The following is a 15,298-nucleotide window of genomic DNA, read 5'->3' on the forward strand; positions in this document are numbered from 1 at the left end:
TATGTTTACAACACGCCTGAGGTTTTGCAATTTAACCAGACCGTCCACTCAGGCTCTGTAAGACTGGATTTTTTTAGCTGAAAGGAGGTTGTTAATTGCAACGTCTATTCATAGGTGGGTTTGTGTCTGGCTGGAGAATTGGCAGCAGTCTGCTTCAGCAGAAATGCATTGTGGTTTCAGCCCCGAGGTCACAAAATGTAAACCCTGCCTCCATCTCTACCGATAATGGAATTCATTCGAGGTCGCCAATGAAAGGCTCCATATTCATGAGCGAGGTCTCTCTCCCTCTGCTGCCTCTGCACTGCTGCAGGACAATGAGGCCCCAGGGAGAGCAGTGCATCTTGGGGCTTTAAGTTGTGCAGATGGGGACACGAACAGAGCAGCACTTCAGCACCATGGACAGAGCCGCTGCCTCTCCTCCTGCTGTTTGTGCAGAAGGCAGCAGCAGTCGATGGACATTGATTTACTGTTACACAACATGGTTGATTCTTCTCTGACCACGAAACAGACCAATAACACCAGCAGAGAACTTATTGCATTAAATATTAAGATTATGGAGAGATTAGGTGCACCTGAGTGTTCACGATCCAGGAGCTCAAACAGTTCAAGTCACATTATTTACAACAAAATGCAGTATTTCTACTTGCTGTTCACCCGTATGGTAAACTGTGAGCGTTTATTCAATCTATCAAACTGTTACTGTAAAAGTACAAATCATTCTAAACTCAAGACAGTGAAATCTAGTTATTTTAGTCCACACCCGGGCATAAAGGTGATGCTAAAAGTACAAAATAACTGAGAAAGACATATCCTTTTCATTTTACTTATTGTAAACACAAAGCTGAGAAGAGGATGATACAAAAGGAGCTAATGGAGTGTGTATTATAAAATTATGGATGCTCATTATAACCAGAACAAAAATGAATGAGTGAAAAGTAAGCCTTGTCACGTTATTGTAAGTCAGATTTGTGAGATAGAGATAAAACTTCCTCATAAGATGAAAACTGAATCTCATATGTATGACTGACTTTCTCCTACAGTTTCTCTGAAATTTATTTAACAGTTTATTTAAAACAGAATCATTTCAACATTCAATGTTCCACATTTTGTGTTCCACATGTTTTAATAACTTTCCCATTATTTTACTTTTTATCTCTTAATCACGACAACATTTTCTCATTGTCTAGACTATTCAATTGATAATTTTATCTAATAATTGTGACCAATTTTCTCAGACTTTGAATCTCACAATTTTGACTTACTTTGTTAAATTTTTGACATTTTTATCTCGTGATTTTCACTTACTAATGATCCTGAATCAATACCTCATTATTACAACTTTAATTTCATTTGTATGATTGAATTTATCATAATTTAACTTGTCATCTCAATTATTACTCACTTTTTATTCATTAAACTCTTTGTCTCGTCTTTCCAACTTATCTCTCATAATTTTGACTTACTGTCTAAAAATTATGACAATCTATCTCATAATTTTCATTATTTTACTGTCTTTTGTCTGAAATATTTGTTAATGGATTTAAGAGCTACACACACTCAACTGCTTCCACAACAATAATAAAAAAAATGACTTACTGCCTCATTATAATGACTTACTATCACATAATCTTACATTTCATGTCAATATCATGTTTTTTTGTCTCATAGTCATGACTTATCATTTGTTTTTGATCATGGCTAAATGGGCTTGTAACTTATGGACTTCCATACCTCCAAGACATCCAATGTGCCACTTAGTAAAGTTCTTGGATATGTTGTTTTCATTTTAAAAACTATTCAAGATTTTTTTTTTATAAAGTATTTAAGTTCTTACAGGATCGTGCAATAACAGACACCTGTCTTAGATAATACCTACAGCTTTTTTTTTTTTGCATCCTTTAATGTTTTAATGAGTTCTCTTGCTGCAGCTGCATTTGAAAAGGATTTTATTGAAGTTCTACATAACTGACAAACTCAAAATATTCAAGTTTTTTTTTTTAAATGGGTGGGGCTTTAACATGGTTTTCAACATTATTAGAATGAAATACATAAACACTGTTTTGCTGTGAAAACCAATCCAAGACTAGGTCCAACCAACAAAGGGGGTAGTAATAATCAAAGGCAAAAATCCAAGCCACATGGTCCACTTGTTTGAACCTGATCCTACCGGCCCTCTCATCTCCTCATACAGTTAAACCCACCAAAGCCCTTCCACTGATCGCAGTTTATCATGCTAACTTTGTTCACACTGGCTAATTAGAAGACAAATTGCAGATTATTAAGAGGAAGTTTGTATCTTGATGACCTTTTGACAAAGCTAATCTATAATCTGAAAACTCAGCCAGCAGCAGCAGCAGCAGGATGTCATGCTCTGAATCATCTTAATTCTTCCATAAATCACAGATCTTTTACACTTATACATACGCATGGAAAAATTTTCATCTGAACTATTAGTTCAGATAGGTCACAGATAGGTTTTACTATCATGATCAGGTACTTACATAATGCAGGGCAGCACTCCGTCCCCCTGTGGACTGCAGGACTCCTTCTCCTCCAGCTCTGGACACTCTGCTCCTCCACCAATGGGGAACTGGCTCACTTTTCTTGTGCGTGTGCGCTCCCCCATGGGTCCGTTGGGGTCGTAGCACTCCTTTGAACATGCTGACCAATCGGACCACTCAGTCACATCGCAGTCTTTGGTCATGACGCAGGCCTGGAAGGTCACTGGTAGCTCCTCCTCAGAGCACAGGCTGCAGAAAAGAGACACCAGAAAATGAAGGTTTATGAATTGGCCCAAGGGGAAGAATTGCAAGCTGGTTACTGCTTCCCCAAGGCTCATGTCCAACAGCCTTCCTATTTAACCCCTCAGTGACTAGCTTAGTTAAAAAATTTAACTCTTTTGAAAATTCTCTACAAATAGTTTAAACTTTTGTGGCAGTGTCCCCTGCCACAGGTAACACACCACACCAGCACACCACACCATCACTCATTCCACATGCCACATGTTAGCCAGGTAGCATGCTACTGATAGTTTGGTGGGTGCACACACTGAACTATATTTCACATCTTAGTAAGTTTCCAGTGCCTTTTTCCCCATAAAGTTTTACAGAAACACATGCACACATGGTTTTGAGTTAACTCTTTATTATTTAACAATTGTATACCACAATGAGTTGTTTGTATCTACTTATATTTCTCTTCTCTTACCACAGTGCTTCCTGGTGCTGGGCAGTGACAAAGGACCCGAGCATAGTTTCAGGCTGTCTTTCATAGTGCCTGAGTTTTGGGTAAAGAGCATGCTCAGTCCATCTTACTGCACCATACCAACTGGGAGTTGGTATGGGAGTGTTAAATGGGGTTGTAAAGTCATTTCTAGCTTGGGTATTAGGTAAATGCTTTGATGAATCCCTTAATGTGTGGTAAATTAATGCAAATACACTTTGAAATGTTTTTTGATATGGAAAATAACCTGTGTGGTTGAATAACCTGTGTTGTTGAATTGATTACTTTTGATTCCAATTAAAGATGGTATGGTCCAGTGGGAGGGGCTTAGCCTTTAAATGGAGGGGATCTACATTGTCTAAGCAGGCAGAGAAGGGCTGTGTGGTGCTGTGGTGCTGTGGTGCTGTGGTGCTGTGGTGCTGTGGTGCTGTGGTGCTGTGGTGCTGTGGTGCTGTGGTGCTGTGGTGCTGTGCAGAGGTAATGGTGGTTCTGGCCAGTGTTTTGTAGTGATGGTGAGATGAAGCCTCATGAGGCTTCGAACCACTTGAGCCAATTGGTTCGAGAAAGGGTTCATTTCTCGAAGCTTCATGTGCACACGAAACCACCTACTGGCCAGGTTTATCATTACATGCTGCTGGATCTTAAACACATAATGTGTGATGCATTGCATTTTTGTTTCTGTTATGGTAATGACTATGAATTACAAAAAAAATGTATGACCAAATAATTTCTGTACATAAATTATCATATATGTGTATGATAAAATATTTTTGAATGTATTCTGTGTGTGTACATTTTCCCAAAATGTTATTATCATATGATATGGCAGGTTGTGTAATTATATTTTTCTGTCACTTTAGGAAAATGGGATTGGCTTAAGCAGACAGAGGACAGTGAAAGTGATTGTGGAACTAGGAAGAGGGCACTGAATATGCTTGTGTTATTAGGAGTTAGGAGTTATTAAATCAAAATGTTACCACACAGGGGAAATCCTCCTCTTTCTTTCTTTTTTAAGTTATATTTTTTGGGCTTTGACTCATTTTATTTATAGAGGAGAGGACAGTGTAGAAACTGGGAAAGAGTGGGTGAAAAATGCGATGAAAAAGCTGCAGGCTGGGCTAGAACCCGGGCCAATTGTATCATAGGCGTGCAACTTAACCATTAGGCCAAGACCGCACCAGAGTGACTACAGGTCCGCACCTAACTCCGCTCTTTCTAGCTGGCTCCGTCTCTCTCTGTCTCTCTGTCTCTCTGTCTCTCTCTCTCTCTCTCTCTCTCTCTCTCTCTCTCTCTCTCTCTCTCTCTCTCTCTCTCTCTCTCTCTCTCTCTCTCTCTCTCTCTCTCTAAACTCTCCAAACTATATAAACGCTGTCCAAACTCTAGTGTCCAAACTATCAAAACTCTATCCGAAGTCTGAACTGAGCGCAACTCTCCATCAAACACCCAGATTTTGAACGGAGCCTGAGGGGTTTATATTGCTGTCAAACCTCGCAGCAAAATCTGAACCACTTGCCGAAGCGGTCACGTGGTACAGCCGGGCAGCGAGGCTTCGGACGTCATCATTTTCGGCTCCTCCCCTCAATGAAGCAAGCCTCGATACACGCTTCACGGAAACGCCCCCTCCGTTACTCGACACACGCTTCGAAGCCTCGGCACATCTCGTAACATCACTAGTGTTTTGTAAATATTTTTCTGCTGCATTTTTGACTAGTGATGGCGAGATGAAGCTTCTTGAAGTATTGAGGCTTTCCATCCAATCGGTTCACTCATGGGCCGAAGCTTCATGGTGCTCAATTTGCTCTACTGCGCCATCACGTGGACAATAAATTTAAAATAAGCGCAGTGATTATAATGACACCATCCCTTTGGTGTGTGAAGCTTTGAATTGAACAAGTAAATGATGTTTGTGATGCCAACACATAAATAATGAACTTCTTAACATGGTGTCTGTCTTTATGATACAATGGCCGGTTCAAAAGGGAAAGTGGAAAAAAATTGGGGATAAGGTTGTGATTGTGCGCTGCCCCTTATATTTCGAATCGCGCACCAAACCCGCAAACTGGTTCCTGAATCAGTCACTTGGTACAGGCGGCTCGCAAGGCTTCGAACGTCATCATTTTTCGGCCCCTCCCCTCAATGAAGCAAGCCTCGATACGCGCTTCGCGGAAACGCCCCATCTCGACACACGCTTCGAAGCTTCGGCACATCTCTAACATCACTATTTTTGATTAATTAGCACATATCCCTGGACTGTCTTTAAAGGGCAATAAAACACTTCACTTTTTTTGCATCAAATTCACTTTTCGAGGTCAAACTAGACCTTTTTCAGTCAGCCTTTCAACCTGCTACACTCCCTCTAGGTCAGAGTGTGACAGTAGTTTGTTTCAGGCACAGATCATGAAACAGGCTGTAAAGGCAGTAAAAGAATGAAAAGAACATCTTGAACTGGTTGTTTTGGACAGATGGACTCAGATTATTTTGAGTCAAACAGAGAGAAACCACAAGCAGCTGTTACATCATCTCCAGACAACACCTACAATTCTGAGATTTTACCTCAGAATATGAAATACAGACGAGGCCAGATAGTTTGGCCGGCCTTGGCTCCCCCCCCCCCTGCATTTTGTTGATTTAATGTTAATAGATTCTAATTGGTGCGGCCCAAAGCTTCTTCAGACCAGATCAAGGTAAGTTAATTTGCTCTTACCGTCTCACATACAACAGTAAAATCTGGTAACTTTAACTTTGCTGACTTTTGTGGGAAGTTGGGCCCAAATATCCACTCGTTTGCACATGGAAGTAACGCATACATAACTCATACATAAAAATATCGTCTTCATCTTTAACAAAAAGCTCTCTCTCTTTCTCTGCAGGGAGCCTTTCTCTTATGCTGTTTGACACTGTCAGACAGACAAATAATCTGAGCCTGTCAGGGACCAAAAGAAGAACTTTTGGTGGACACACTTGGACCAGGAGCATTTGCCCACAGCATTTTGTTACAGTCCTTACAGCCTGTTTCACCGGTGCAGGCTGAGGTGATCTGCTGGAGAACGTTCTCACTTTTGGGGAAAGGCTTAAAGCTGACATCATAATTCAGCCCCAGCATTGGCTATAACAGAGTACAAATTTTCAGTGAAGTGACTCTTTACAACCGTGGTGTAGAAAATAAGCATCCTATTGACCTCCCAGTTGACAGAAATAAACATTCAATGAAGACAGCAGAGAGAAGAGAAAGGACAACATTCCTCTCCTGAGTGAGACGCCTCCACAGTCAAAGAAATGCATTATTAGAGCCACAGAAAGAGTGTGTAGTGTAAGGATTACACAGATTTAAAAGAAACATTGCTGTACACCCTACAGCTTCTCTTTGTCTGAGTCAGCCTTTGAGATAAAGACGGTTTGAAAGTTGTTCATTACCAGCACAAACATTTTGTTATCCCAGCTTTCAGCGTCTGCTGCTCTGCACAGAGTTTCTGTTTGATGATCCAAGGCTGTGAAGCTGATAGACTTGTTTTTCTTGTTTTTGTAAAGGCTGATGGTCCATTTGGAATAATGGCACACTGCTTTTCTTCTCTAGTTCTCGTCTTAACTTCGATCCCCTTTTAGGCTCCATTTCCATCAACTGCAGTGGACATCTATAAACCCTTGTTAAACAAACTTCCTGCCTGATTGCTTTTAAACCTTTATTATTTTCTTTGTTATTATCCCTGCAGCCACTGAGGTTCATTCTTCACATTTAACACAGACTGTATTTGGAATTCCTGGGTAAATCCGCTGAGGATTCACTTTATTTAGTTTGCACTTTTTCTCCAAGTATTGAATAGCAAAAGTTTTGCTCTGATGATCATTTTGCATTTTTGTGAAAAATTCAGAAACAATGCACATTCATAGACACATGCAAAAGTCCAAAATAAATGAAACAAAATGTGCAGCAAATTAATAAAAATAATGGAATTCAAAGATGAAAAATAAACTGCATTAAACATGCTGCATGTGCATAAACAATGCACATCCAAAAGCTCACAAAAATACATGCAAAATAAAAACATTGCAGAACCAGTGTTGCCAGATAGATCTGATAGTTTGAAGCGATGAAGCCCAAAAGAGTGCACCAAAAAACACCCAACATATAGATTCAATATTAAGTTCTGTAATTCTATTTCAACTGCCATAAAACAACATAAAGGCCTACTGACCTTCTGGACTTCATGTTACCCTCTACATTTGAATTTAAGAGTCATCAAATAGCTTTGCCAAAATTCGCTGTGCATCTCTGTTCCCCACCAAGTGACAAGTCTGATAGAGCTGAACAAAATAACGGCAGAGATCTATCGTTATTCATGTCAATGCAGCAACATTATATTGCACTTATATAGCTTTTTTTAATTTCCTCACTACGTCTGGTTGCCAAGTTTTCTGCACAGCCAAATTATTAACTCAAGTGTTTCCCGCTAAGTCCAGCAAAGGTGCTGGCAGATGACGTTGATGTTGCAAAAAAGTTTCTTTGTGTTTGTTTACAACACTGATGTATGCCGCAGTTGGGTGTGTGTTATAGTAATAGTAACTAGGATCTCCTCCCACCAGAATGTAATGCTTAGTGTCTAGATGCAACATTATTCAGTTAAATATTTTTTTCCTCACACATATCTTCAACATACTGAAATATATAATACAATTACAAACCCGCCCAACTCATGGAAAACAAGCCAAATTTATGTCCACCCGCCTAAGCCCATTTTTAACCCGCACGATCCAACCAAAAACCATCCAATTGGGCGGAAAACTGTGCAGAACCATCACAACAGAAGTGCTCCACTTTTGTAGGGGGTGCTCAATGGGATAATTCAAAAACACAAACTGCTTTGCACCAAAGATTAAAAAGTTTACACAGTCAGAGTACAATTACATGAAATAAACATAGATTTACATGAAGTGTAGGACCTGAGCTGTTCATAGTGCCATACAGAATACAGTCAGGCTGTGCAAGAAATGAAAAGTAGACAATATAATTCAGCCAATAAAACAACATTACATTAATACTGTATACACAGTATATATTTATTTATATACTAAATATATTATGATATTTCTATAATTAGACTCCCTTGTTGATGAGAGGGATTGGGCTTATTATCAGACCACATAACAGTTAACACCACCGCAGAGGCATGTGTGTGAGGTCTTACCCTCACTGACTATATTGTGCAAAATGACAACTTTACAACACAAGCAACTTCTACAAAGAGATTGTTTCTGATAGACAGCTAGCTCTTCTAAAGTAACTAATTGCAAGTGTGGCTAAAATTAGCTTCAACTCTTCGTTAGCGACACTGCTAGAATTACTATTATTGTAGACTCTTTCAGCTGTCAGGCTCTGGATACAGAGTGTGTTAGCTAAAGAGTTTGTTAGCCCTGTAGCTATTGTTTTTTTAATGTGACTCCCAGTCATTACACTGTGACAGTCTCTCAACTAGTCATGAAATATGGTTTCTAGGGGAGTTTCAATAAGGTAAAGAGAAAAGATCAGTCCACTGAGTGATCCCTACAGGCCTGGAGCACTTCCATTTTCATGTCTCCAATATGTTTTTGGATTTGCATTGTTTATGTATTTGCAGCATACTTTCTACCTCAGCAGTTTCATTTGCATTCAATTGCGAATGTGCATATCAGTTAGCCACAGCGACATTCTCGGTTGAAATTCACCCAATCAGGATTATAGATGCTCTAAATATTCAACACAAGAATATAAATCTAATAAACATTAATAAGTAATGTGTTAACATTTGTTCCTTGTTTTATTACGAGGTCACTGAAGACACATATCATTCCACAACATTTGAACCCTTCCTCTGCTGGACTGCTCAGTTCGCTTCCAGAGCCTGGACTCTGGAGGATAATTAGCAGTTTGAGATCAAATGGGAAAGTCCCACAGTGATGCTCCAACAGTAAATAAAGTTGATCCTGGGCTCTGGCCAACATTAATACGGTCATCATCGTGGACTAAGCCTCTTTGAAGCTTTGGGCCATCTGTGCATTCAGAGAGAGGCTCAAACATCAGTATAGATACATGCTTCTCTTTTGGATGAATACTTCACAGCAGATATTAATCCTACTGTGTATCGTGCAAATATAATATTCCCCTTCAACGCTGGAGTATGATGAGTGGCATTTGCTTGAAGTTTGAATGATTTATGAATCCTGAACTTCTCCCAGGCGTTAAAAGCAAATGTATCACAAGAGCCTTGATTTTCTCAGCTTGTAATGGAAGCTACTCACTGGCCTCTATTAGAAGAGAGCAGCACAGAGAGACAGAATGAGGCCATTCATCTCCTCACAAAGAGCACGGCTCTCAGACGACACATGGACGATGACCTCGCTGCAGGAAAACATTTATAGAGACTGCATGTGTCATAGAGGAGCTTTGAAGAAAGTGTTACAGAGCCGAGAGATGCCAAGGGAGCTCTGAGAAATACAATCAAATACTCTGGAATAAATGCTAAAAAAAAATGCATCATGCAGGTTAGTATTTGTTTAAAACAGGGGAAAGATATGCAACTTAAAAATTGAAAATCTGGTGAAATATTGAGTTAAAACCATGAAAACTAGATCAACAAAAATCCTCTTCTTTTTCTCACTTTTTTAAAAGCACGGCTTTTATGAGCAAATGTGATGATGTTTAGGAACGTGTTTAGAGCTCAGTAATAATTAACACATCTTTACTCAAGGTAAACTGTTTTAAAAGATGAATTTTGGCTAAAAATGTGGTAATATTGATTCAACAATTATAAAAAAATCCTTTTTGATTTGTTTCTCTCTGCACTACAGCCTTCACACAGGAATTCACCCCATTCAACAATGTTCGAGGCCAGGCGGTGTTGCATCCATACCACCAAGCAGTAACCTCCAGTATTAAAATATGAAGGTGATGCGGAGTTGTTAAAATTGCAGTTCATCGAGCATCTGCTTGAGGCTGGCTGCAGAAACACCGGAAACCACATACACACCCATTCAAAAAAGACAATATTTACAACAAAAATGAACATGTTTACAGTATGGTCCAAAAAACAGTATTGGTCTGAATAGCTCATTCCTCTATCGGCGGACACTGTACGGAGGGAACTCATTGGCTGTGAAGATATTACACTTATGAGTTTTGCCTAATTAAGGGTACTGACTTGACTGACAGATGGGCCCACTGTAGCTGTTAGCAAGGAGGCCAAAGGCCCTCTTCATCTCTCCTTCTTTGTGTCATACTAGATCGACCAAAGTTAGGTTGAGTCAGCTTTCCAATATGGCAACTACCGAAAAAAAGCTTCAAAGCTCTGCTTCAGAAACAAATGGGTGACGTCACAGAGACTAAGTCCATGTATAACATGGTCTATGGTTTTCACTTAAGATAAAAAAAATACCTGCAATTTATTACCAGGCTGTTTTAAATACTTTATTCTGATTGGTCAAAAAACACCCTATAAAAGCGCAGATTCTCAACAGCAAAGTGATGCCAGAGACAACCTGATCACACACGTCACATCAAATCAATCCACAGAAAGCAGTCTGTCGCATTCCCCCTCTGCCTGTTGACACTGTGGTAAAAACATCAGCGTGGTCTCAGGCTGGTCTTGAGAATGGTGAAATAATGACAGCAGGCGCAGATGTGAAAGCAAACTGAGGAGCTAATGGACCCCAAACATCCCTGATAGAGCATCTCTAAGTTGCTGATCTCTACAAAGTCACTGAAACCAGAAGAGGAGAAAAAATAATAAGCAGACTTTATCACTTTAAACATCCGCACTGCTCAAATTTCTCTGTATCATCTGAGCAAACTTTGTGGATATATGACACATGGATAAACTTTTGTACAATGGGATCATTCCAAATACATCGCTTCTATTGTCCATCTGAGACAAAATGAGGTTTACTAAATGAATCCGACAGCAGATCTGCACCCTGACCTTTGTCTTTTTTCTGGGGCCCTGCATTGAGTCATTATCTATTATTAATGGATGTGGTTATCACAATGAGAGAACAACAGACATAGTCCATTAACAAAACTCCAGCCTTCATGTAGGATTCTAAACAATCTAAATTAGCTCTGACAAAATATTAGCTTCAAGACAGAAAACAGACTAAAAGTGATGGCTTACAGGCTTTCACTACACGTACGCTCTGACTGACTGTTACCAGCTCTGACATTTGAAGTCATTGTGTTTCACAGACATGCATTCAGCTCTGACAGCGCAACACAAACAAGCCTCATCCGCCCCTGTGAGAATATGTCAACAACATTTCTTTAGGGGGCAACAAAACACATCCAAAAGTATCATTCTGCAAGTCAGGCATAAAAGAAGAGGATGAAGTCTGCAAAGTTAGGCCAGCGTGGAAGAAAAGCCCGCAATCTTTCTTAAACCAGAGGAAGACGAGTTTCTTTCCTACTTCACAGCTGGCCTCTGACAGCGATGTCTTGAGTTTTCATGATGACCAGAGATGAGAGATTACTTTGGGTTTTTATTTGATTCAGAAATATTGGTTTGAACAACCCGTTCTTCTTTTGACCACATGAGCTCTTCCGTTCTGGGTTGAAGCTGTATCTACTTTTCTAAACATCCACTTCCCCACAGATAAAGAAACTTCCCCCTGAAGACAGCGCATTGTACACACTGTGTAAACACTTTATGAAAATCCTCCTGCCTGTGCAGCTCTTTGCGATCGCTGCACAAAGGCTTTTCATGAAGTACACTGCATTACCCTTCAGGGTCAGAAAGACCCCTCTGTGACTGTCGGGTTTCTTTTCAGTAGAACAACTTACTCTCTGTACATTATCCTCTACCTACATGTTAAAACTGTTGTCAGAACCAGTCTCTGAAGAAAATTGAGCTAAAGTGTTCTCACAAAAAGAGTGTGTACCCCATGTAGCCTGCAGTAACACAAAGGCTAAGCTGACTGAAGCTAAAACCGTGGATGGACGCTGTGATGGGTCACGTGGATACATTTTGGAGTCTATCTTACCTCAGAGCTTCAACGTCTCCGCTCTTGTGCACACAGGTCACCTCTCTGGTCTGGTAGCCGACCTGCAGTTCCCAGAACTTTCCTCCCGGGCGATTCTGACGGTTCCTGTTCCTCTTCTTCTTGATAAGTTCTCTGGTCTCAGGATCCCTCATCTTACCCTTCTCCCTCAGCCTCTCCCGGGCTTTCTCTCTCATTTTCTCTCTCTTCTCTTTGTTCTTAGCCTTTTTCTGTCGTTTGGGTCTGTCTGCCTGTCGGGATGGTCTGTCTGGTTTCCCGTTTGCCTTGGCTAGTTTTCTGCTGGCTCTGGATGCTTTGTCCCCGTCTTTGGGGACTCTTTTACCCTCTTTGGACCTCCTGCCTCCCTCTCTGTGCTGCTTGCTGTCCTCTCTGGTTTGTTTGTCCCCTCCTTTCGTCTGTTTGTCCCTTCCTTTTGATGGTTTGTCTCCCTCACCAGACTGTTTCAGACCCTCTGAGGTTTGTTTGTCCCCATCTCTGGACTGTGAGACACTTTCTCCAGATAGATCCTCAGCTTGTCTGGCTTGTCTCGGCAGCGGGACCGAGCAGAGCCCCCATGGTCCCACCCTGAGGCTGAACAGGCTCTCAGCTCCCACACAGGCCCCCGGCTGGCATGTCTGAAACTCTGTCAGGTTTGGACAGGCTGCACCACCAAAGAGTGGTGGCGCCAGGACAAAACGGATCCGGTTCTGTAAGCCCATCCCACAGGTTTTGGAACAGACAGTCCAGGGGCTGAACTCAGACACCACACAGTCCCGGGGACAGGGGATGAGACAGGCCTGCTCTAGACGTGGTTTCGGCTCAAAGTATTCACAGATTGCGTCCTCCGCGGGCTCACCATCCGCTTTCTGGACACAGCCCACCTCACGGGTCTGGATGCCCTCCTCTCCCCGGGTGCACACAGCCGGGCGCTGCACCCCTGCACTGCGCATTGACACTGGTACACACTGATTCCAGGCTCCCAGCTGCCAGTCGTACAGGTCTTTGTGCCAGTCGCACACTCTGAAGCAGCTCTGCTGGTTGTCCGGCCGCTCTGTCTGGTTGCAGTTTGTGTGCAGAGTGGTCCAGCCTTCAGAGTGAGCACACCAAACGGCCCGGCTTTGACTGCCGCCTGGTCCACACTCACTGCCCATACAACGACCCCATGGACCTGCAGGGACAGAGACAACAGAGAGGTCAGAGTCAGACAGAAAGAACACAGAGCAACCTTCTGCTTGGGGTTTAAAAATGTATCGCTTGTCTTTGTGTTGTTGGATTTAAATCCAGCCTTCAAAGAGAGGTTGGTCTTACTTCTGGATGGGATTAAAATCAGAAAAGAGGGGACATGGTGCCAAATATATGTTTTAAACAAATCAAATAAAGAGCCAGAAAAACCTCCAGAGAGCCAAACTTATCCTGAGGTGATGTAACATTCACAAAAGCTGTAAACATCCCAAGTTTCACGCTGAGCACATCTTTCAAATTCTTTCTGTTGCACACACCAGTGCAGAAAATCAACAGTTTCTTTATGCTATCAACATTTCAGGTGCACTCACTCTCACTTTGTCTTGCTGCTCGTGCTATTTGTTGCAGATTAGTCCCTCTTCCTCAATCTCTGTGTTTGTTTTTATGAAACCAGAGTGACCAGGCGAATATCCCACAACAGTGAGGCCTGATTTGTAATAAATCTGATTTGTTCTGTAACAGTCAGCATCGACAGCCTTTGAGTAGAGCAGCTGTATCTGAAACCTAAGTGCTTCCGCCTGCAGTAATAATAACGTCCTGACAAATCCACACTTATGCTTAAATCAGTCCTTCTCTCGATACTGTGATTGCACTTCTACTGGATTTATGAGAATGCAATTATAGGTCTGAGTAAACATCGACTTTGAGCAGGAAAGCCTGTTAGGAGCAGCAGATGTGGAGCGCGAGCAGCTGAAGAGTCAATCAATACGACATTAAAATGAGCTGATGTGAGAGACGCTGCAGCCTCCACTGCTGCTGCAGAGACGGAGACCTCCAGAGAAACATCAGTCACACAATAACAGGGTCTGAAGCAGCTGAGACAGCAGTGCATGTTCAAGTCAATCATTCAGGTAAGGACTGAACACTTGACGTTTAGTATTTGAATTTTAAATAAGTTAAAAAAATATGTCTCCAAATTTCCGACAAACTTTTCCTCTCCTTACTTTTTGTCCTCCTGACATTTCCTGAAGTTGTGATGTTTTTAATCTTACGCTCAATTAAAACTGGTTATAATGTTTTCTTTTACACATGGGCTTAAGACCCAAGTTTCCACTGTGTGTATTTGTTTTGACATTTTTTTGACACAACATTGTGGGAAGAAGCTGCCAAAACTCGATACCATGATGAGAACAATGAGTAAAAACAGCACAGCAATAAATTCAACAACTTTAAACCTAAACAAGTTTTAATTCTGACAACATGAGAAAGAAATTACACTTCATCTGGGTCATCCCTGAGCAGCTGCTACCTGTCTATGACCAGGCTTACACAGAGCGCGGTGCATTCGAGGGAAACCCGGCTGATCAGAGGAATCTTAATCACAGAGCAGAAGTGGGTCATTTCTCTTCACCCTCAGCAGCTCTGCAGAGGAAACATTCTGAGCTCGAGTGGACTGAGTCCTGGGTTACACATCGTGCAGTGACAACACAATGTCTAAATAGCAGAAAAAAACTAGGGCATAGACTTTAGATCAATGTGGTGTTGGTCTACAGTTTGGTAGCTTATTGCATCCTCAAGATAGATGGAATAAGCTCCTTACACAATGTGGATATAAGACCGATATAAGACAGGGCACATGGCCACATTTTGGGGAAGTTTCAGAGCAACACCATGGTTTGGGTTTAAATCAGATCTAAATGATGTACTTTAGGTATGTAACCAACTTGCATACATGACATGACTTCAGTTTCTAACATTACTTCTCATGTTGACCTGTCAAAAACGCTGAAATGAACTCCTTCTTAAAGTTAAAAATACTTTTTCTTGCACATGCTCTTTGAGCCCAACTTACACAACAAGCTAGCTCACACACATAGTTCACTGCTCATCTCTT

At 41.3% G+C, this 15,298-nt stretch overlaps 1 protein-coding gene across 1 annotated transcript in view; it reads right to left on the bottom strand.

The window, feature by feature from the left end:
• thsd7aa (thrombospondin, type I, domain containing 7Aa) overlaps positions 1 to 15,298 on the bottom strand; it is a 184,857-nt gene that overhangs the window by 93,399 nt on the left and 76,160 nt on the right. The window contains exons 2-3 of the mRNA XM_034704208.1: positions 12,226 to 13,390; positions 2,502 to 2,750 (exon numbers count right to left, since the gene is read on the bottom strand). Of these exons, the coding sequence (XP_034560099.1) occupies positions 2,502 to 2,750; positions 12,226 to 13,390 (1,414 nt within the window). The remainder of the gene's footprint in view (positions 1 to 2,501; positions 2,751 to 12,225; positions 13,391 to 15,298) is intronic.

The sequence above is a fragment of the Notolabrus celidotus genome, chromosome 16, assembly GCF_009762535.1.
Source record: "Notolabrus celidotus isolate fNotCel1 chromosome 16, fNotCel1.pri, whole genome shotgun sequence".
Taxonomy (NCBI): domain Eukaryota; kingdom Metazoa; phylum Chordata; class Actinopteri; order Labriformes; family Labridae; genus Notolabrus; species Notolabrus celidotus.